This window comes from Camarhynchus parvulus, chromosome 10 (genome assembly GCF_901933205.1).
Source record: "Camarhynchus parvulus chromosome 10, STF_HiC, whole genome shotgun sequence".
NCBI lineage: Eukaryota > Metazoa > Chordata > Aves > Passeriformes > Thraupidae > Camarhynchus > Camarhynchus parvulus.
Window position 1 is genome coordinate 8,714,988 of NC_044580.1, and position 23,736 is coordinate 8,738,723.

The following is a 23,736-nucleotide window of genomic DNA, read 5'->3' on the forward strand; positions in this document are numbered from 1 at the left end:
TAGTGATTGCAGCTAGGAAAGGGACTAAATTACCAGGATGGGACTAAATTACCAGGATGTCGTCCACTGGAAATAGGTTTTGGTGTAATCAGTTTTGGAAAAATAAATTCACTTCTGAGCTAATCCTCCTAGGTTTCACCTTTGAAATGTCATCTCTGAGTACATATTCTACTTGAGTTACTTGTGTGCTAGATTTAACATTCAACAACAGAGCCTGCCTGTTTACAGAACCAGGTCAGGAGCTGGTCACAGGACTACAGGATGTTACAAAAGGGACCTTGGGATATAATCCAAGTGAGGATGAGTAATGGTACCTGCCTCTTCAGATGTGCGTCAAAACCAAGCATCATTAAGAGGTTTGGGCTGCTCAGATTTCCAGTGTTGTTAGATTTTAAGTTATTCAAGGACAGAGAGAGTTATGATTCATAAAAAGGCTTTTAAGAAGATGAGTCTAAGCCCTGCACTGGAACAGCTGATGTGGTGCTCTTACTCTGTAGCTTAGATAATCACTTGGGTCAATTAAAAGCTACAAAACCAGGACTAAGGATCCATTGTAACAGCTATTTGTAGTTTGCAGAGCTTAGCAGCCTCAGCTGAGTGGGAGGCCCCAGTGTGCCATGCAGAGATCACATATCTAGTAAATGCATAGTTACTACTGCAAAAAGATTAGAAACTAAACCAGCAGGATTATTGTTTCTATTTTAGAGTTCACAGTTACAAACACACACCTGGCTGCACTGCACCTAGCAGCCCAGCTGCATGGAACTCCCTGTATTCTGCTCTCTCCAGGGCCCTCAAGCCAAGGTGCCTCTGAAAGCCAGACTGGACCAGCCCAGGCAGGACAGAGTGCCCAGAGCCCACTCAGTCTCTGCAGCAGAGCAAGGACCCCTCCCTCTCCTGACCCTCTGCTCTCCACAGAAACTCCTCTCTGTCTGGAAGTGTGTCCCTCACAGACATTCATCCTGGGTGACCAGAACCAGCACAGCCACTGAACTACAACTCATAAGCAGCTGCAATCCTACCAGGGAGAAAGACCTGCCCAAAACTTGAGTTTCTTGTTTCCACTTTCAGGTTTAATGTAAATACCAAAGAAAAGTACCAAATCCTTTTCATCAAGAAGAAAGAAAAGGAAGTTTATGAGTGTTTAAACAAAAGCTGAAAATTGCTGTTTTTTCACGACACCAAGGCACTGGAGAATATAATATGTTCATGGTTTGGATTATACAAAGAATTAAAAAATCAGTAACTAGAAATTAGTTTTTTGGAGGAAAAGTAGTTATTTTTTGGACAGAAACACTGCAACTATTTCCAAAAGATCCACAACTAAAAGTGCTCTCTGACTCCTACTTTGAAACAAGTCTAATAGCTGCAAACAATGACAGATTTAAAAGGTCACTGCATAATCCAAGCTCAGTGATTAACATTTTCCTTTTTAGTTATGGCTATACTAAAATAATGATCTCAATTCACAGGATGATTAAACACTTATTAATTTATTGCTGTAAAATAGGCTGAGGAATCTTTGTATATCCAAGCTAGCTGAAGTGTAGTTCACATAACCTTATCATTCAAGGTGCCAATTAAAACAAAAAAAAAGTTCTTTTTCAAGCTCAAAACTGTGAAATTAGAGTCCAATTTTAGTATCTACTTCAGAGCCAGCATCTCAAAACTACTGCTGAACATAATCCTGCTAATTTCAGGCATTCATTATTGCCCTAAGAGGGAGATAATTCTTTACTATGAGAGTTCCCCTGCTGCTCCAGCCATTTGTACAAATATTCACTGTGATGAGTGACTGCACTTGATATGTGAAAAGCTTGCAACTTCCCAGAAATTATGCCCTCAGAGCCACTTGATGCCCACAGTTATATCTTTCTGTAAGAAACACCATTTTAGCAGACTTCCCTTGTTTTTTCTTAGCTTTCATTTATTTCTCAGCACTAACTTGGACATGATCAAGCAAAAGAGCAACCAATCTGTAATATTCTACTCCAAAGAAGTTCTTTCTTTTCTTGCATTTTGTACTTTACATTTCAAGCTAAAGCACTGCCTGAGTGAGCAGAAATATACTGATAGTGTGAAATGCTACTTTTAATGAAGGAAAATTAACCTCTTATCCTGACAGACAATTAAACCAGTAAGTAATGAAAGCAGATGGCAACTATGTCACATTGCTTAAGAGAGTAATATATTCAGTACTTCTTGTTCCTCAATTCAGGCATTAAATACTGCTGGTCAGCTTGCCAAGTTTAATCTCTACCACTAAACACATGGAAGTGGGGTGAGCAGGAAAGAAATCCAGCCAGCTCTTTTTGCAGCTTCACATTACCTCACATCATGCTGAAGGGGACAGAGGCAATAAAAGGGTCTCAACACCCATCTCAGAGTGTCATCCTAATTCCTGGGGATCCATGCACAATGAGGCCCAAACCTTGATAATAACAATTATTTTTTTTCTTTACAAAGTCATTGGAGAGGCTTTAGAGAGACCCTGGCTCCAGAGGGCTGCTCTGACTCTACTCCTGACATGTGCTCGAAGTCCTTGAGCTTCTGATCCCAGCTATGGAGCTGTGCAGGTGAGTGAGCTTCAGGTTTTGTACATACAAGGTCAAGACACAGCTCTTGATATATTTCTCTTCTGATGGGATTCCTTTACCCCTTTTCCCCCTTTTTTTAATGTGGCATGCTTCTCTAGAAGCAAGGTACTGAGCAATATGTAATAAGCAAAGGCATCACTTAGTGGTGCCATGTTAGTGATCACACTGCATTTCGTGATGGAAAAATGCATCTGGGCAGCTGTACCCAGTGTAACAAACAAATATGCTGCAGGGTTTTATATGACTTTACAACAAAGTCAATCTTGAAACGAAATGCTAGTTAATTCCCCGATTGCTTCCTAATGAAAAACCTCCTTGGGATTCTCACCAGGAAGCAGCAGAAGATTGATCCTGAGAAACTGAGGGGACCTTTTCAGGCTCTTCACATGCATGGAGTTAGGAAATGATTCAGAGCACCATGAAAGAACTGCTTAACAGGAAAGAATATGTGAGGCAAGTTCCAGCAAATTTGTGTGACTAAGAACAGCACAGGTATTTGCATAAACTGTTTGGGCTCTTTCAGGTAATTGGCTCACTTGTCACCTTGAAAATATTTGTTCAGCTGCTACCACTGGCAGGACTCTCACAGGACAAGGTAGGTCTCACACACAGCTCTGTTCAGGTGAATTAGCTGATGGCAGCAGTTTGTTCTGCAATTGTTCCACTCCATCAGGCTGATGGCCAGCAGGGGAGTTCATCTCAGGAAAGTGAAAATCCTGGTGCCAGAGAATAAAGCGACAGATTGGAATGGTCTATTTTAAAAAAGAGCTGCCATGTCTAGTTAGTATCATACAGAGATTCACTGCACACTAACAAATGGATGTTGGACTGAGCTTGGAAACTAAAGCCAAAAGTATATGGAGCATTTCAGCCAGAAAAAGTAATTTAAAAAATGCTTTTCTCACTAAATTGCAGGGAGCAAACATTCCTATTTTACTGATATTCTCTATTTCCCTAGCTTAAATTTATTTTGTTATGTTTTTAAGGACACAAGACAAAATTTGAAATTCAAGGGAAGTAAAGAGGATTTGATGTAAGCAGCAAGCAAACCAATGGGTCCCCATTCAATTCAGCTTTCACTTGAAGGGATTAAATGTATCAAAATGTATCAATGTCTATTAGAAACAAATGTGAAGTATAATGTAACCAGTACAGCCTAGCTGAAAGAGAGTCTGCCTCCTCCTGCTGCGGCTCTGGCCAGTTAAAACCTTCATCTACTAGTCCAGAGAAAAGTAACTACCAGGAACAGCATTGTCCAGAACTCTTCACACATACAGCCTAGGCACTGACATCAGCATCTCACCTATCTCTGGTTTAATATCACACACAACCACTGCTTCAAGCACTCCCAGGGGCTGACTTCCACTCCAGAATCAGCTGCCTGTAACATCACCTTGCAAGTCTGGAACTCACCTCTGAAAATTCAGAGCATAAACTAATATGTATGGTTTCTACTGGAATAGTCTTTCCTTTCTATATTCTTCCCTGTGGTAATAATGCCCCAGAAAAGCTTCCCATACTTCACTGTTTTCATGGAATTTCAGAAGTGCTGGATAAAAAAAGATGAGGTGCTAATAAACCATTTGAAAAAACCACATTTTATGCCTAGCATCAGCATCTTAATTAAGGAGCTCTCAGCAACTAGAAATAGAGATGTAAATAATTTCTGAGAGAGCTTTTAAGTACAAGAAGACTTTAGCTGAGCCAAATCATCAAGGAAATTATTTAACTGACAGCATTTGACAGAGATATTTCACACAGAGCCTCTCAGAAGCCTTCATAACTCATCCATGCCATATATTCATACACACATAGGCAGAACCATTGCCAACAACAATCACCCAAAGGGTGGTGAGCAAGAATTAGCTGGTCATTGCAGCAAGCACCTAAATAACCAGTCCTGAAAGACTCCCTAGAAGGGACTCTGCATCTGAAATTTTCTCACTTTCTGTCTTCACAAGCCATAGCGATACTTGAACAAACAAGCCTATCCCTAATTAAGTGTGTTAATGCAGGAAGAAGTGATGGTATTTGCATATTGTGCAAGATGACTGAAGTTTACAGTACCTAGGAAAAACACTATCTTCTGTCCTTATGAAAAGATGAGAACACAAGTATATTCCCAAGAGGACACACTCAGGTACTTGCCAGAAGAGTTAATTACATACAGGTAGGATTGTATATCCCTTTGGACAATTGGTCTTCAGTGAAGCACAGGAACATGGAGTGCTCCTCAAATACCCTGGGAATGCTAAGAACAAAGTCCTCCCAAAAGACACCTCTCCCCTCGCATAAAAACCCTTCCTCGTTTTTGTTTTTCCTTTTTACCTTGCAGGTAAAACAAGTCACATGCTGACACAGTTTTCGGTGGCCCAGAAAAACAACCATCTGAGTAAAACCCGTACACTGAGCCATGACTTACTGGCTGAGGAGCCAGAGTCCTTATGCTGCAAAGGCTGCAGCCTCTGGCACAGAGACACAGAATAAAGCTCAAAGCAGTAATGCCTCAAATTGCTTTACCACAAACCACCTTTGCTAACTTTTATTAACTCCTGATGTTGTATTCCAACCTAATATACCATTGGGGTGCTCTGGGGCTCATTCAGGACCTTCACACAGGCCCTTGCTACATGACATTCCCTCCTAAGACCCAGAGAGCACAGTGGAGGCACTGCTCAGACAAGCTCAGAGATCTTTACCCTGTCACAGAAAAATACTCTTCTACAAACAGTTTCTATGTTAAAACCTTGAACTCGTGTAAGGAAACAGTACAACAGGTTGCAAGAAATAATAATATTAATTAAATTTAGAGGACTTGTGATCAGATAAACATATCAAAACATTAAATTTCCTTCAGAATTAGAGTTTTCCATCTGCTTGTAAAAGCTGAGGACACTGTTGGTGTCAGGGAGCTCCAGCTGCTGTGCCATAGCATTGCTTGGAAATTTCCAACCAGTTCCTGCACAGAACAGGCCGAGCAGCTGCTCCTGCTGGATGCTGGCTCTGCAGCCCCGCTGTGCTCGGGGCCACCAGGAACATTTACCTCCCAAAGGGGCACAGGGCACCGGCCAGGCAGGAGAACAGCTCGATCTCCCGTTGGGATCAATCAGCTGCTCGCCACTCGAGGGCAGCATTTCAGTAAAATAAAAAAGACATGGGAACAAAAAGGAAGAACACCAAACTGCCGGACTGTGTTAGCTCACCACGAGGATTTTGTTTGCAGGCTGATCTCTAAGCTTTCTGTAGCTATTTAAACAGGGAGGCAATATGAGCAGAGAACTGAAGTGCAAGCAGTGAAGGAATACGTGGTCAATACCAGATAAATCTGAGCAGAGACTGTACAAGCACGTTAGTTTACAGATGGCTTAGCTACCTAAAGGAAAAGCAGAGGCACCCACACCCGAGTCTCCCATGCTCCTCACACGGAAACATTTCATCCAAGAAAGGGAAAAAGTTTTCACTCAGAGCAGCCAACTCTCTTTTGACCAGACCTAAGAAAGTTCTTGCACAATAGTGATTTAAAAGCTAAGGAGCAGCACCCAGTAACAGTCAGGATACAAAACAATGACCCACTTGGACCATCATCACCTTTTCACTTCAAACAATTCCATGGCACTTCTAGGGCCAGAAGTCTGTAAAAAACAGGCATGAATGCTGCTGGTTTAGTGCTCCGCTTACACCAGCTAAAAATAGTCAGAGGCCAAAAACATACTCTAGTTTTGGACACTGAATGACAACATGGGCTACGAGGCCAATTAGGTCAAATCAAAATATACCAACAGAAAGAAAATAAACACTGGTAAACTTTGGCTGGAAGGCAAAGAGAGTTCTTGGAATAGAAACTTGCTACACAGCTTCATATGCACTCATGTAATTGTTCTGCCTTCTTATTCCAGAGCAGCTTTCCTTCATACAAGGACAGGCTGCTCTCAGAGGAGTGTCACAAGGGCCACCACCTTCAGGCCTGGGGTGCTGTCATCAGAGGAATCCTCTACACTCAACAAATACAGGTGGTTTCATAAGTGACACAGCACATCAATGAAACTGCCATTAATATCCACATTACATCCAGATTTACTGTGTTTGTTGTTTTTTAATCAAAAGAGGCTAAAGTAGGGGTTAATTGCACTGAATCTGAATTCAGCAGGAAAAGGAAGACACTGCTGTTCACTGGGCACCAGCAGGCTCAGCAGTGATGGCAGAGTGGGATCAGGGTGAGGATCCTGCATATCCAGCTGTACCTGTGTTGTAGGTGCATGTGAACTGAGGAGGCTTCTGGGAAACAGCTCTTAGCATGGACAGCTCAGGCAATGTGAATAGAAACACACAGGAGCTAAACTAAAAACATGTTGGAACTCAGAAGTATTCTGCAATGGCTAATTGGCAATTTGGCATTCATTTCACTCCAGAAACTGAAATCTAATATCCCATTATGAGGTTCAATGATAACGGAATGGCTCAGAAGGTTCACTGTTCTTCACATACACTTACCTCTGTGTTGTCAGCACTATTTTTGCCCTCCTCCCCTTCCAAAATGAGCATGATGTGCTGCCATCATCCTGCAGCAGGGTTTACATGGACAGCAACAGATTAGTAACATAAGGCAATTCCCCCAGCAAATCTCTGAGGCAGCTCAGGAGATAAAAGGTGCATTGCCAATGTCTCCTGTCACTAACGTGCTACCCAGTGCAAAAGGAAATGTGCCACTGAGGCATTGTGAAGTTCGTCAACATCGAGCCATCTGCTACACATAATCTCAGGCTGCACCTCATCAGCAAGGCATGAATGGAAAGAAGGCTCTAGCCTGACATTTTAGCTCTAAATTGAGTACATTTAATCCAGTAGTCATTGAAGGACAGCAGATACTGTCCCATGGCACCTTTCTAACAATTGCTTCTTAATGTAGAAGAGTGATTTATGTAGTTTATGATGTTTAAGGACATATATGATGATGATGCTGCTCCAAATGTTTCCCCCTTCTGTACTGTTGGCTTCACTGCCTGATAACTTATTAACCAGAAAAAGCTGTAAACAATTTGATTTCAGGGATTTTATGACTTCAAGGAAAAAGCTGATAAACCATAAAAAGGGTATAAACAAAATATGAGCAAAAAGAAAGGCTGAAGGCCAGAGACTGTCCCTGAAGAGCCAGTGGAGAGCTCGTCCCCACTCCTCCAAAGCACTGCCAGCAGAAGCTCCCTGCCTGCCAAGTCCCTCATGCTGTACTCAGTACTGCCTGCTGGCCCCATGTCCCAAGGACACGGATGGTGTCCTCTTAGGCTGAGATGTGCAGAACATGGGGATTCCATCCTACATATTCAGCCCACCTGCTGCCCACCTGTTCAGTGAAAACAACTACAAAATTTCCAAGAACTACCTGTCCTTTCAACATGCACCAGTAACAAGCAAATATCAGTCAAAAGACATAGTTAAGAAGGAGAGGCTGAGTGGTACCATCATTTTCCAGGAGGTCACACCAAAAACCACATGGCTGGAGTGTTGCAGCAGCTCTCTGGCCACAGAGAGAAACAACTTTCCCAGGCATTGTCCTGGGGAAAAGTCTGTGAGAAAATCAGAGAAAAGAATGAGAAACAATTCTTATCTTCACTTGCCGCACCTGTTGCTGTGAACAGGTGGAATGTGTTATGGAGATTTGTATACCAAAGGGTGATTTCTTAATTAGCCAGCAGTGATGGTGCTTAGATTGAAGGCCCAATTAGGTCCAGGTGTATCATAACTGTCTATAAAAAGCAATGGGTTTCTTAATAATAAAATATAATAGAATAAAGATTATTGATCAGCCTTCTGAGAATCATGGAGTCAATGCTAATTATTACCAGTTTGGGGATGCCCTGCAATGACACTGGAGGAACAGAACATACCTGTGACAGCAGAATCCAGCCCTTGCCACAGGACCCAAACTGGTTTCATCCTTTCCTGTGCAAGATTGCTCCTCCCAGAATGGGACATGCAATGCTTACAGCGCTAAGTGGCAGGTGATGGACTAGTAAAGCTGGAGGCAATGAAGAATGAATAATCCCGCACCACAGTCCAGCTTAGAAAAATATTCAGGCTCTGCAAATGGTAAGGAAGGGAAATGAATAAAACTTCACTAGAACTTTATACAAAGCCAAAAAAGCTCAAAGAATGCAAACCCAGAGCATATTGCAACGTTGTCTGGTAACCTTAATACAGAAACCCAGAGTAACCCCTGCTTAGAGCATTAAATATTAATAATGGCTCCCAGCTGCTACTGCTACATAATGGGCTTATTTTGATGAGGAAGATGTGCACATCTTAAGTAATGTGCACCAGATCAGATGATCCTACTTTCCTTTTGAAATTCATGCAAGACCCTCTCTCCTTGCTACAATTAATTGAAGAACCCAGGGCTATTATTCTTAAAAGGCAGGATTTGTCTCTGATCTTTGTCCTACATTACATTTTTTTTTTGTCAGAGGTTACAACATGAGCAGAGGTGGACGGTTTAGCTTGATACACGACTCATTACCAGAGGGCAGCCTTCTTTTCCTCTGTTCTGTCCTAATTAGTGAGAATCTGCCCACACAAATAGCCCACAAGGATAGGGTTTTCCATTGTTCTCTGTCCTACATCAGGGCAACTATTATAAATGGTAATGTTCCTGGCTTGCATCATCATAAACATCAAAGCTAGGAAATGCTCAGTTCCCATTTATCCTTTACTAAGCAAGCTTGGGCTTCTTTACTGGCAAAGTAGGTGATGAATAGCTGACCACTAACAGAGTGATTAATTCACCAGAAGGCATTCTCTTCTCTACTTGCTTTGCCATTAAATTATATGGCCATCACAACTAGACTGAGCTGATACTGATCCCTGTTTTAGAAGATGCTGACTGTAGTCTGCTGACCCATATATTTTTAAAAAATCATGATGACTATGCACTTAAGATCTAGATATGAATAGTCCTCAATGATAAAATGGCAGATAGATATCCAATACTTGTTGTCATCTTATCACAGGGGTTCCATACTGTTGTCTCCTTATCACAAAAGTTTTATACCTTCTTGGTGTTTCTCATGAGCAGCTCCTCAGAGCACTGACTCTTTCTTCTTCATAAAGCAGCCGCTGACTCCAATTCCCTTCTCACCCAGCCACCCCACTCTCTTATAGCATCTTCTTCTCATAGGTCACAGCTGTGGCCTGTTAAAGTCAGGCCTGCTCCTAATCTTTGATAATTGGCCCAGCTGCAACTCCTCAGGGGTAAGATTACTTTCTACACTATCTTTATTTTCTTCTTATATTCTATCCCCCTACAAATACTCACTGGAAGTAACACAGACTTAAATACAGTTGGTTATTTAGAAGATTCACTATGAAGCATTACTAAAAAGAAAATCCTCATCCTCAGAAATTCAGAATGACAGAAAAGGCAGTAAGTTCCTGGACTTAATGATTCACTAGAGCTACCATTAACTACTCCTGCATGAGTAAATATTGAAATATATCTTTTCTGGCTTTAACCAATTCCTGTCAAAAGATTTTATGTAAGAATGCAAAACTAATATATCTAGGTCTGAATATGTCCCCAGGGGAAAAAAATGCAGAAAGGGACCTAATCTTTTTCAGACTCAGCTCTAAGTAAGCCTTAGGTCAGAAGACACTCCACTCATCTTGGTTGAAGTTTATGAAATGAAACCTTTCACTTCTAAAAGTGTGTTTCTAGCTGCAGTAGTTGCAGCAATAACCTCCCAAAGGTGAAACGAGTAGCAGATGTAGCAATGTCTGCAGCCACTCTTGGGACAATGACTCTGAGGAGTGAGCTCCTCTGTCCCATGTTAGTCTGATGAGTGTTGAGTCCAGTCCTCAGATTTGTGACTTCAGTGAGCAGGAAAAGGATACAGCTCCTTGAAACTGGGAGCTTCTGTGGGGAAAGGGATCACAGATGCAGTAACAAGGAAACAGCAAAGACAGAAGAGAACAACGGGAAAGGAAGTGGAGTCAGTAGTGCCATGAGGCTCCCTGAACAGAGAAGGTCATGATCAGTAAATTCAAACTCAGGAGGGGGAACCGGGGAGCTGAGAATCCCAAGGCTACAGCAGGGACTCTTTCTAATGTGACAGGTTTGGTCACACCTTGAGGGGCAGGTAACCCTTCCCTCTTTCTGCCTGCTAGAGGATCTCCACTCATCTGGGGTCAGACACAATTTTTAAAATGAGGTGTCATTAGCAAGACACTTCTAGTTTCTTCTGTAACTTTGAATGCAAATTGGAAGATACAGGTAACAATGGGTTGCCTAAATGAAGATCTTGCTCAAATTTCTAACTCAATTTTCGGTTTAGAGGGTATTCACTTCATGAAGAAAAAGAAGCAAACAGCTAATCAGATCAAGTATCTTGGCAGCACCCCAGATGCAAATGTTCCTCTGGCTATAATATGGATTTTGAGATAAGAAACAAACATTTCCACAGATTGCTGACACAAAGAAAGGACAATCCAGAAAGTCCAGAAAAAAAACCCTTCATCTACCCTTGAAAAGGTTTATTACTAAAATACAGCTTTCAATATTATAATACCTGTGGTATCTTTATACCACTGCAAGGGATGCTTCTGCTGTTGTCAGAATCATGACAGCTGATTTAAAGTGTATTGCACACACTTTCATACAAATACAGTTTAAGATAATATTAGAGCGAATAATACTGTCTAATATTAGTGTACCTGTCAAGCACATTTCCAAACTACTTGATATTGCATGTTCATCTGATTGTATCACTAATGTTAAACAACACATTTCCATTTTCTCAAATTGCAGCTCCCCTTTACTAAAAGCCATTTTAGGTCTGAGTAATTCCAGCTCTAGGCAGGCATCCAGATGTTTGTAACTTCCATTAATCAGCCTGAAGAGGCTGAAGCTGATCTATGGCTCCACACTGCACACACAGTAGACATTTTTAATAAATGCTGACCTGCAGTTCAGCTCTTTGCCAGGTGGGTCATGGCTGAAATGCTGATGCAGTTCTGCAGATCAAGTTGTTTCACAAGGACTTGAAAGCACTGAGATGTCACAATCTGGTGTTCACTTTCTACAGCTGGAGTAAACTCAACTGGACATCCTTAGGGGACCCTCCAGCTTCCCAAATATATTATAGACTGCAGAAAAATTAAACTGAACCTTTTCTTGCCATCAGTTTATTGTCTCTTGTACTGCTCTGGTCTGTCTGTGCATTGCCTACAGTCCCTCTGCTCAGGATTGTCACACTGACTTCTCATGTGATGGTGAGGTGCCGATGTGTCAACTTGTGTGTCTTGCAGGGCAACTTATGCATTTTCCTAACTTACATCTGGAAACTTGTGGCCAGATTAACAATATTTGTGAGATCTGTCTTGATTATTTTTTTTTTTTTTTTTTTTGCAAATACTTGTGTGAATACATACTGGACTGAGGAATGCTGAGGTTATGACATGCATGACTTTTGTGCTTAGGTTTAAGATAGAGATCTATCTTTCTAGGACTTCACAGAAAAAAAATGACACCATGCTAGTGTCACACACACACGCGTGCCAGAATCCCAGCCTGGTTGAGGCTGGAATTGACCTTTGAGAGGCATCTTTTCCAACAGCCCTGCTCCAGCACAGGCACCTAGGGCAGGCTGCTCTGCACACTTCTGGGTATTTTGGTATGTATTATGTCTGTACAGGACGCACACATGCACACCATCTATTTGTGATGTACGGGTTTTGTTAGAAAGCTCCAGTTCAGCAATAATGGATCAGCTTTCCCGGCCCACTGCCAGGTTTCTGGGTGAGAGGTACTCACTTCAAGAACACATTACAATTAATTTTAATGTAACATGGTACTCCAATACCAGAAGGGAACTTACAGAAGTAAGACGGGGCAAGACTGTCTGCCAAGAGCCTGCAGTGACAGGACAATGGGGAATGGGTTCAAACTGTGAGAAGGTAGGTTTAGATTAGATATTAGCACAACATTTTTTACTGTGATGCTAGAGAGGCACTGGAACAGATTCCCAGGTGAGATGTGGATGCTCCATCCCTGGAGGTGGAGGCCATTCAAGGCCAGGTTGGACGGGGCTCTGATCAACGTGCTCTAGTGGAGAGGCTGGAACTCGATGATCTTTAAGGTCCCTTCCAACCCAAACCAAATTAGGGATTCCATGATTCTAAGTCACAAGTCATTTTCCTCGAATGAATTTTCCCACGTCTTACTGTTTCAGTAAACCTGGCATAATCAGACTTTCATATTTGCGCACTAATGCCCGAAGTCACTCCTTTTTACACTCTCTAACGGACCGCACTACTGAGCCTCCCGCCGGCAAACGCGCTGGGGTCTGACCGGCCAGGGGCCCTCAGTGCCGGCTCTCTGGGCAGTGTTACAGGGCAAGCGTGCGTTCCGCGCCCAGTGCTCGGGGCTGCCCACGGCCCGGCCCTGCCCCGGCCCGGCTCTGCCCCAGCTCGGCTGTGCCCAGGCCCAGCGGAGCCGCTGCGGCGCGGCCCGGCCCTGCTCGCCTCAGCCCCGGCCCGGCTCTGCCCCAGCACGGCTCAGTCCCGGCCCGGCACAGCCGCTGCGGCGCGGCCCAGCCCGGCCCGGGCGGCGCAGGGCGGGCGCTCCCCGCGCATGCGGCCTCTCCGCGCCGGGCGGGGCTGCCGGGCCGAGCCGGGGCTTCCGCCGGGGCCGGGCCCGTGTCCGGCGCGCCGGGGGCGGCACGGGGCCGGGCCGGGGCCGGTGCCGGGGCGATGCCCGGGGCGGTGGCGCGGGGCCGCGGGCGCTGAGCGGGCGGCAGCATGGCCGAGGCGCTGCGCCAGGAGCCGGTGGGCGGGCCCGAGTCGGAGGCCGAGCTGTCGCAGCGGCTCGCCCGCACCAAGGCCCGCTCGTACGGCAGCACGGCGAGCGTGGCCGCGCCGCTGGCCGAGCGCTACGTGGAGCACCGGCTGAGCGCCGGGGACACGCTGCAGGGCATCGCCCTCAAGTACGGCGTCACGGTAAGGGAGCACCGCCGGCGGGGCCGGGAGCGGCGCTTAGAGCCGGAGAGTGGCCTGGGTTGGAAGAGACCTTAAAGATCATCCAGTTCCAAGCCCCTGCCGCGGGCAGGGACACCTTCCCTAGAGCAGGTTGCTCAGAGCCCCATCCAGCCTGGCCTTGAACACCTCCAGGGATGGGGCAGCCACAACTCCCGTGGGCTGGCATCTCCTCCATAGCCTGGCGGCTGTAGCCTCGACAGCGGGGACACTTGGGCCACAGCGACGAGCTGACAGCAAAAAGGTGTCCCACAGGGCATTTCCTACACACAGTGGGCAGCAGCCAGCGTGGGTACGGTGTTAGTTTTAGTTTCAGTATTTAAAATGCTGACATCAGAAGTGTGGCCTGCCCGCAGGGTCAGCAGGCTGCGCTGTGCCCGGGGCTGGCAGGTCTGGAGCTAACAGCGCTGGGGTGGGCAGGGGGCCTGGGGAAAGGACTCACACCTGCTGCTCCCCAATAAACCTGGATCACACCGCTGTGCACCACTGCACTCACTGCAGGCTAAAAAATATAATCAGTGTCATTAAACCTATCCTTAAAAAAAAGCATCATTTTGAGCTTGACACACAGGCTGTGACAAGAGAAGGAATTTCTTCCAGTAGTTTCAGGGCTAAACATTCTTCCATTGTGATCTGCCTACCAGTCCAGAGGTGAGGCACATGTACCACTGATTTGAAAGTGTTGCTGCTTTTCTGCTCACTTTCTAGGGAGAAAGAAAGTTCATTTCTGAGATAAATGTTGAAAGGCTTATGCCAGCATAGGACATGCAGAGTCCAATAAAGTCTACCAACAGACCCTGCTGCTACCATTCCAGATGGAGCAGAAATCACCCACCCTGTCTCATTCCCACTTATGAGGGGCCCGTATTCCAGTGTGCAGCTTCAGTAGTCCCAACACAGAAAATTGCTCAGGGCTGAGCAGCTGAAGAGGTGGCACTGGTACAGTCAGTACCACTTTGACATCAGCTGCAAACAGCACCTTCCAGTTGGGCTCCTTCTAGAAGAGCTACAGTGTAGTGCCAAGCTGTTAGGTTGTGACTGGAGTGGCTTCTTTTGCTTCTCTTGGTCTGCAAGATCTACTAAAGCCTTCTATCACCTTCAACAATACAAACTGATCACTAAAATAGTAGTTTTCTAGAAAAAAGGCATTTTTAAGCTATTTACAACTCCCTTTCAGCTAAAGTGAAGTTGTGAATCAAACCTGTAGAAACACCTCTAAGTTATAGTTATGAATCATAAATTTTGTTTATGAGTTTGATAAGTTTTTGCTGTGCTAATGATGTAAAATAGATATGTTGGGATTTTTCCCCAACATCTAATTGGTTATTTGATTTAATAAGTGCTCTGCTTAAGAAGCCAGAGCTGCATCATTATAGACTGCAGTTGAGAGGGGTTAAACTGACATGAAATGCCCCTCAGAGCAATGACAAGTTCAGCAGAATCAGCCATGGTGTTTATGTTTTCATGGGTTTCAGCCCAGGGTAGGAAGGTATGCAAACACATTTGCTTTGAGCAAAATGCAGGCTGTTGTGTGTTCATACAGTGACAAAGACAGATTTCCTCTAAAGAGTCCTTCTGTTTGCTTCCTGCATCTTGTATTCTTGGCTGGAAGTGAGAGTTGTAATGGAAACATCAGAATTATCTTTGGCTGCCATTGCCTCCAGTATTGCTGGTTTTAGGAATTTCCCCTGTGGTTTTCCTCACTGGGAGCTAATTTGTAGCCAGAGACATCCTGTCCAGTGGCTGCCTTTGCATGACTTGGCATAGACAGTTCAAGATAGATAAAAATACCAGGCTGGGGGAGAGGGATCAGTGTGCTTTGTTTGGCCTCATCCTCTGCCCTTCACCCCCTCCCCTGGATACTGTCTATTAATCTTTAGAACTTGCATTTGTTGTATTTTCCTTTTGAGTAAATTGACACTGGGAATTCATGTTTATGGTTCAGCCAATTTATGGTTCAGTGCAAGTGCTGTATCCCTTTTGAGGGGAGAAGGATGAGGACTATATTTCACTGTCAGTAAAGTAGTTTTGATTAATTAGTTCAGCACCAGTTTACAGCTTCAGTTAAAATGTTAAGCATATGCTGAATCTTTTGCTCTGTCACTATGATAGATTTGTACCTAATGGGCATTACCTCAGTTGTTCTAGCACTAAAAAAAGAAAACTGTTGTTAAATCCTGCTCTCCATACACCTCTGAATGTACAGAGTCACACTGAGTTGTGGGAGTTGTATTGCACATACAAAGTCACCTGCTCGGGGCTGAGGGATGTTCTTTTTAGAACCAAGTACTTTCCTTTTCATTATTGCTCAGTGCAGAGGTACAGACTTCCAAATGCTACCAGCTGGTATTTTAGGAAGAAATTACCAGAGGTAGAGTTACAGTGAAATAGGAGAGAGAATAGCAGTGCAGTGCATTATTTATCAGCTATTGAAGCATCACCTTCCAGCTCCCCTGCAGCAGGCTCTCAGTGTTCAGCTTCTGTATTCTATTTTCCAGAAAAGCTCCAGCCAGTATTTTAAACTTTTTTGATACTCATCAAGACAGACAATTATAGAGATTTTAACAATTGACATTTACACTAGAGCCATTAGAAGTTTCACTAAGGCCAAACTCCTACTGAGTCAGGTAAAGCTTCCTTTATACCCTTAGGAGCTGGAAGAGTAGTGATCTTCTCTTGCTTGTGACACTGGATATTAGCTATTCAGTTTTTAAATGGGATTATTAAATCTAAGCATTTCACCATTTAGTCATCTGCATCAACAGATTGAACCCTCGTGGTAGATTTATCTGCCTCGTTTGGATTCTGCATCATTTTTACCAGAGAGTTCACCTACAGGAGCTGCTAGCAGTTCTGAGCCTTATTCTAATATAAATCCAAATCAAAAGTACATTTGTGATTGGATTTTTGTTCTTTGGCAGGCTGTTCATGTGAGCTTGCAAGACTGTTTTAGGACAGCATCTTTAGATAGTGCAAGACTTTGAAAAAGCAGTATTGTGGAGTCAAGTGCATGTAAAGCTAGGGTGTTAGCAAGGCTGAAACAGAACATGGACTCTGAAATCTCTTTGAATGCAAACAAATTCTCTCCTGAAATAATTGCTGCTGCAAAGAAAGTACAGATTTATTTTAACTAAAGGTTGTATACTAGTACAGAAAGTTAATGCTTTATACTTTGCCAAAACCTAATACCTTATATTTTTTCTATCTCTTTCAGATGGAACAAATAAAGAGGGCAAATAAACTTTTCACTAATGACTGTATATTTCTGAGGAAAACCCTGAATATTCCGGTTATATCAGAGAAACCATTACTGTTTAATGGACTCAATTCACTGGAGTCTCCTGAGAATGAAACTGTTGACAGCTCCCCTTCTTGTGATGAAGGACTAGTGGCAGCTCAGGAAGAAAGTAGCTCTTCTCCCAGTCCTCCAGAACCTGACAATCAGCCCACTGCACCAGAAGAATTATCTGCCAAAGATTTCCTACAGAGATTGGACTTGCAGATTAAGTTATCCAAACAAGCAGCCAGAAAACTAAAAGATGACAATGTCAGGTAAATGCCACTTTTGGTGTTAAACATTGTAATCTCCCCCTGAAGGCATTGCAGTCTAAGCTGACCCCTCTTTGTGGGGTCACAGCACCTGTGGCTTTTATTTGTCAGCAGCAAGTGCCTGTTGTTCTCATGCATCAGGTACATTCAGAGCACAGCATTAGCAGGTGCCTTGCCATGGCAGTTAGAAAGGCTGCCTCACAGCAGATTATTTGGAGAATGCAAATACTATTTCATAAAAGCCAGAAGGCCAGGATTCTCCGAGATGTCTTGCTGTGCAAGTAGGCAACTATTTAAGCAAAAACATAGTTTTTGGTAGAGTGCTAAGCAAAGGCCTATGAGGAAGCTGATTGTGTACAGCAAGGCATGATTCTATTTTTCTTTTGTCCCAATTGCCTCATTGTGTAAACATTCTTCATGGCAAAGTTTCAGTTAAGCTTTCCTATTTCCTTTTTCTATGCAGTTCACCCCACTTTGTGGATTCACCTATGCAAACTTCATCTTTTTTCAGTATTTCCACAGCCAGGAGCTCTCACATATTTACTCATAGAAAAAGCAGTACTTTCTGACCTCTGTGCCACAATAGTGGCACATATCCCCTCACATATGTAGGTATCCTGCGGAGAGCACAGAAAGACTCAGAACATGAGTGGATTTCAGTGGTGTTTGTTTTCCATGTCCTTGGGACAAGCTTCCTCAGCTTGTTCACAATCAGTCTCTTGGGCTGGCTGTCTGCCTGGTATTCCCTGCAGAAATCCCCTCAGTGGGGGATGCTGAGGTGCTCCTTCTCACAGTAAAAGGTTTGACTGCAGGGGACTGGTGCTGCTTCTCTTACCAGAGAGATGGAGAGAAGTTATGCCTGCAGATACACACTTTGCTTTTGCTAATTTGTTCAATGCAAAACTTCATCCACCATCTTGGTTCACTTCACATGCTCTGATTTGAGGGCAAGCAGAAGGTAACCTTTCAGGACCAAATTTATTGAGTATAGAATTGCATAAATTCTATGCTCAATAAATTCTATACTCAAAACTAAGAAATTATTTCAGCAACGTTAAAACTTTGTTCAGCAGACAGAAGTTTGAAGGAGAACAGTATATTGTATTTAGCTATTGGACAAGCCTCCTTTGGAGAAATATCCCCTCCATTGCCAGGACACTGGTTTTGAGTCTCAGGGAAGGCTGGAATGCTTTCACATCTTATCACACTTGTCAGTTACTTTCTTTTGCATTGGTTGCATGAAAGGAAAAATAGCTGTTGGAACTCAGAACCTTCTCTGTGCAAACCCATCCACTTCCATTGTTATATTTGAACCAACATAGAGCACCTATCAAAATATGCTGCTGCTGACTTTCAGATCATTAGATGTATGTACCTACCACAGCTCAGAGTAGGTGTTGACCCAGCTGTTAAACTGCATAACAGGAAACCACAGTCCCTGGCAGAGGAAGGCAATTATTTTAACATCCTTTCAAGAAAATAACATGCTAATTTGAAGAAGAAAATTCACTTAGATGTTGCTGCACCACGAGCAGAGCCAATACAGGGAAGTGACACTGCACATATAGTACACTGCTGCCACTAATATCCATTTCCTATGCTGCTTCAGTTACAAATTGGGAAATGTGGAGCTGGTACCAAATCACCTCCCAAGAAATAATGTATACAGGAGGATGAGTTATTTTCCCACCTCCTGCTCAGATTTAACAGATAATTCTGTTAAATGCATGTAGCAGATTTTTATTGGTCAGTATGTTACAGGAAGCATGAAGTACAGAGCTGCAGGCAGTCTGCTGAGCAGGATGTTGCCCAAAGCTTCTGAAGAGAAATAGCTGCCTGTGCATCTGATAGTCTTCATAATACTCCCTTCTAGATCACTGCCCCTGGCTTCCATTTATGGCTCACAAAAGCCATCCTTGCCCTGTCCTCCCCAACAGTTGGAAAGGACAGACCCCTTTGTAGTCTGGCAGGAAGGGGCAAAGGACCAAAGTCAATATTTACTCTGCAGAGAACAGGAGTAGAGAGAGACCATTGCCAAAAACCTCAGAGATACTTTTCAGCTGTGTACCATCAATGCTGGTCACCATGGAAGGTGACAACATTCCTTTCTGTGCTCCAGCAGCTCCCCAGAAGGCTCCTGTTCTCCTTCCAGCCCAGCCCTGTTGTGTCCCTTGCTTGGAGCAGGAAGCCTTCGGAGGTTGGACAGCCGTGTTAATAAACCAGCCTCATGAATATGCACAGTTTTCTATTCTTACAGTGAAAACTATTTATGATGTTAGAGTGCTGTTTCCAGCTGCTCTGGCCTGTATTCGGGTTGCCTTGTCAAGGCTTGTTTAGAACCTGATCTGCCAACACTGCCAAATACTTCTGTGCCTGCTTGAGGGTACCAAAGGAACACCTGGAGTTCATCCACTACCACCTGAAGGGACACTGGAGCTCACAAAACTGCAAGCAGAAGCAGACTATCAGCTCATGAACTTAAAGAGCCATAACTTCTTACCATAGCATGAGCCTGATTTGACAGATGGTGTGAGAACCACATCTACTAAATTGCTCTTTAGTTTAGCCTCCTTTAAGTTGCCAAGAATGCATGTGCACACGTACACTGATTTGGATTAAACCACACAGGAGTTTCATAGTCAGAAACTGCCCTGTGCTACAAAGGCAGCTTAGAGTGAATAATATTGTTTAATTAGAGCTCTTGGAGTCACTCCCTTAAGTGCTTTTAAAGGAATAAAGCTTAGGTAGAAAAACTGGGGAGCACATAGTTGCAGATTTAGACTAGATATTAAACTATAATAGCTGTGCAAGCAGATGAGCATAAAAGGTTATAGTATGTGATCCACTCAGTTTGTGCCAGCTGCCTTTCACTATTAGAATTTATATGAACACATGACTAGATCTACATGTAGTAGTACCTTTACTGGAGTTTCATTGAGCAGAAATTGTAAGTTAATGAGTCATTTATTAATCATGCATATTCACCCAAGATGCAGCTCAAGGCAATAAAGCCTTTTTGTTTTGAGCAATGTTTTTATAGTAGGCCAGAAGAAATGCCAAAGGATTAATACAGTTCTCTGTAGCATATGTTATTAATTCTTGTATTTGATATTAGGGGAGAGTACTCATTATAAAGCAATTGTGATAGTTTGAGAAAATACAGTGGTGCTTCACCTGGCTCAAAATGCTCTTACACTGAAACTGAAAATTACTTTAGTGGTGATTTTTGTATCAGATAGTTGAATATGAGAAATGTGAACACCAGGTATCTAATGCAAGGTGTTTATAGAGTCATTAAGATAGACTTAAACCATATACTGTGCTTCTGGAACAGGTCACATCTTTCTGCATTCACCTTGGAGTGTCTAATTTTGAAAACCTTGTAACTGAGCAGAGCCTCTCTAATCAGTGATGGTGATTCAAGCCAGTATAACTGGTGTCAGCACAGGAACAGAACCTTGTACTGTCATCTGCTCACTTGCCTTGACCTGAACCTAGGAAAGACTATGGTCTTGAAGCCTTCAAAGCTCACAACTGAGATAATTTGCCCAATATTTTTTCACCCTCTTTGGCTATCAGCTGAGAAAGGAGATGCCTCAACAAAGGAGGCTGTCTGTGGAGAATCCTTTCAGACATCCCAAAACTAACAGCTCAGATTGCTGCCTTGTTTAATTGGGCATTCTAGAAGCATCCAAGCATTTGAGTGTACTTACTCACAGTCAGGTGTCCGTGCTGTTACAGAAGTGGTTATTTGTGGCCTGATGCACACCATTGCTTGCAGGAGACTTCTTTCAGTTCCTGTAACTCACTGGGCAAAGTGGCGACAGCAAACGGGAAGAGACAGCACTACAGAGTGTTGTAATGCTGTGCTGTTCCTTTTCCATCCCCTCAAGGAGAATGTTGCCATGACTTAGCACTTGCTATTTTAAGCATCTTAAAAGTGAAGTAAATTGTTTGGTCACTAAACATACACTGCCTTGGTGGTGCTTGTGGGTCACAGACCAGAGCTTTCTTACTTTACTGTCATGCCATGAATCACGGACAGCTTCTGCAAATGATACATTATTAAAATTATAGTATTCCATGGCAGTTTTGGATGCAGAACTGGATATAATGAAGGATACTATTTAAATGTATACAGATATCTGCATCCTTGGTACTTGCTTGGTAGCATGACTAATGTAAACAGATGTAGATTTGTAAGGAAGGCTAAAAATCTGTTCTTAGTACTACTGTAACCACACATCCCTGCAATAACAACCAGTTTCATCCCAAACTTGTTTTTTTTTTGAGGTTTCTGTTTTTGGCAAGATTATTTCAAGGCAAAGGACATATTATGCCTTTGGCTTAAGATGATCATTTTGCTGGGAAGACAAGTTACTCTGCTGTTTGGTTAGTTTGTAGGGTTCTGGTTTGGGGGGTTATATGAAATTTAAATTGTAGATAAATAATCATGTTTATTAAGGAAACGTCTTCATGGTTTTGATATTGAAATATTTACTTTTTAGCTTATATCATTATTAGATTTTGAATAACTGTACCTTTGTATGGAGGTACACACAGTATTAAAAGCAATCCTTTCACAGTGTAGCAGCTATAAAGTCCTTCTCTTCTTACCAAAACACTGAACTTGGCAGCAGCTTTAAGGTTGGACTCTCGGGAACAAAACTATGAAGCTACAGTAGTACAAAGCAATGACCTTTGGGGAACTTGGCATCCTTGGTGCTGCACTGCAATAGGTTTACATAACACTTTTTTTTAAAGGCAATATTGTCCGGTGAACAGCAGGCAAACTGATTTTCTGAGGATGTTTTAAAAGCAACATTACTTTGCTTTATCCAGTTATTGCACTAACAATAGCATTTGGGAGTGATTGCTTATTCCTAAGAAAATCAGTCTCAATGGGGATTGATGTAAGGGAAGTATACATCAGGAACAGCTTGCAGCATCAGGACACAGATCCACCCACAGCTATGATTGACTGCTCCTGTTCTTGCTTCATTTGGTCTCTCTGTCCCTCCTGCCATTCAAAATGTTGAAACAAACCTCTAAGCTTTATTTTTTTAAAAGAAGAAATGAAAAGCACCACTGCAGGAACTCCAGCATGCCCTCCACCTTGTTATCCTTTAAGTTTTTCTTGTCTATTTGATCAAGAATACTTTTAAAAATACATTCTGATGTTGTTGAACTTACACAGCTTTACTTGCTTTCAACATTATGTTCTTGACATATCAGAAACTCCAGAGATGTGTAAATTACAGTATTATACTGCAAATATTCCTGTTAGGCAAGGCTGGCATGGCCTGTTTTGACCCACTAGGAGAACCGGTCACCTGCATTTTTATTGCAGTTTTACTGTTGAGAATGGTATGCTCCTGACCTGATGATCATTTTCTTTCTAGAGATGAGGAGAATGAGGAAGGTCCCTATGCAACTTCTTCGTATCACCAGTAGAAGACAGATGTGATGGCCTGAAAACTTTCCATGAAATCAGTTCTTACAGAACTAAGCAGTCAATAATTCAAAACCCAAGTCTTTTGGACTCATCCTCTTGATGTACTTAAAAGAAGTCATGAATGGGTAATTGCACTGAAATTATGACCTCTTCTGCCTTCCATAGGTTAATGTCCTTATGTTATTTCAATAAAAGGTTTAAGCCTTCCAAAACTAGCAATGGCCTTTTTACCCCTTCTGTGCAAACTGTAGCATGGTAGCAACTATATATCCCTGAGGTCACCTTTATGCAGGATGTTGATCTTTAGTAAAGATTTTGTAAATACTTGTTAAAGTGAAATTTGTTTTAAGTATTTAAAAATATTAAATAAGTTTGCTTGTAAATGACAAATGATGGAAGTAATAGGAATTTACTTATTCTGCAAACATAGGCAAGTTTACTGTGAAAGTTTTGTCTACTTCAGGGCTGCAGAACTTGCCTGTAAACCTTGTATGTGTCTGTGTGTGGTTATGATGTATTCCTAGAAAGGGCAATTCAGCTTGTGTTGATTAATTAAAGCCTTTTTGGTTAAAGGACTGTTTGCATATTGGATTTCTACTCATAAAAGGGATGAGTTACACAAGAGGTTTTTTTGTGAGATATGACATTGGAATATCAGATGTGTGTTCTTGTGTGCAGTTAAATTTTGTGTGGTTTTAATTTAATAAAATACCAAAAATACTGATGTGTGTGTTCATAATGAAGTCAGCTTGGTTCTAGCCTGTTTTTAGGGAAGAATGGTTTGTCTAGTTTCACAAAGTATTAGATTGTAATTTCAGGGTAAATAATGTCTCTACCCTATCCATATAATTCACTCTCCTAAGTGAGACCTGCAAGAGCTACCTGCCCTAGTTGTGCAGTTTGTTAAGATGAATAAGAGGCACGTTACCAAGCCTTCCCTGTTCTGAGAAGAGGTGCCAGTATTCAGGTATGCAAGTGGACTCCATCTGCAGCTCAGGGACACAGAGTACAACCTGCACTCACTCTTGCCCTGAAGTTAGGATATTAGCAACTTGTTAAATATCCCAGATTTTTTCGCCAAGGACTCCATAAACTTCACAAAAGTTTTGTCACTAA

General features: G+C 42.8%; 1 protein-coding gene across 1 annotated transcript; it reads left to right on the plus strand.

Annotated features, from left to right (window-relative positions):
* Nucleotides 1–13,217: 13,217 nt before the first annotated feature.
* Nucleotides 13,218–23,340, plus strand: LYSMD2 (LysM domain containing 2). The gene is made up of 3 exons (XM_030955558.1): nucleotides 13,218–13,580; nucleotides 16,831–17,168; nucleotides 22,568–23,340. Exons 1-3 carry the CDS (start codon nucleotides 13,383–13,385, stop codon nucleotides 22,617–22,619), a joined length of 588 nt encoding a protein of 195 aa, XP_030811418.1. The 5' UTR covers nucleotides 13,218–13,382; the 3' UTR covers nucleotides 22,620–23,340.
* Nucleotides 23,341–23,736: the final 396 nt, after the last annotated feature.

Bases quoted from the DNA above. Each gene is read 5' to 3' on its own strand.
- LYSMD2 (XM_030955558.1), top strand. From the start codon at position 13,383: ATGGCCGAGGCGCTGCGCCAGGAGCCGGTGGGCGGGCCCGAGTCGGAG. The intron at 13,581-16,830 runs GTAAGGGAGCAC...TATCTCTTTCAG, and splicing joins CCCTCAAGTACGGCGTCACG to ATGGAACAAATAAAGAGGGC. The intron at 17,169-22,567 runs GTAAATGCCACT...TTTTCTTTCTAG, and splicing joins CTAAAAGATGACAATGTCAG to AGATGAGGAGAATGAGGAAG.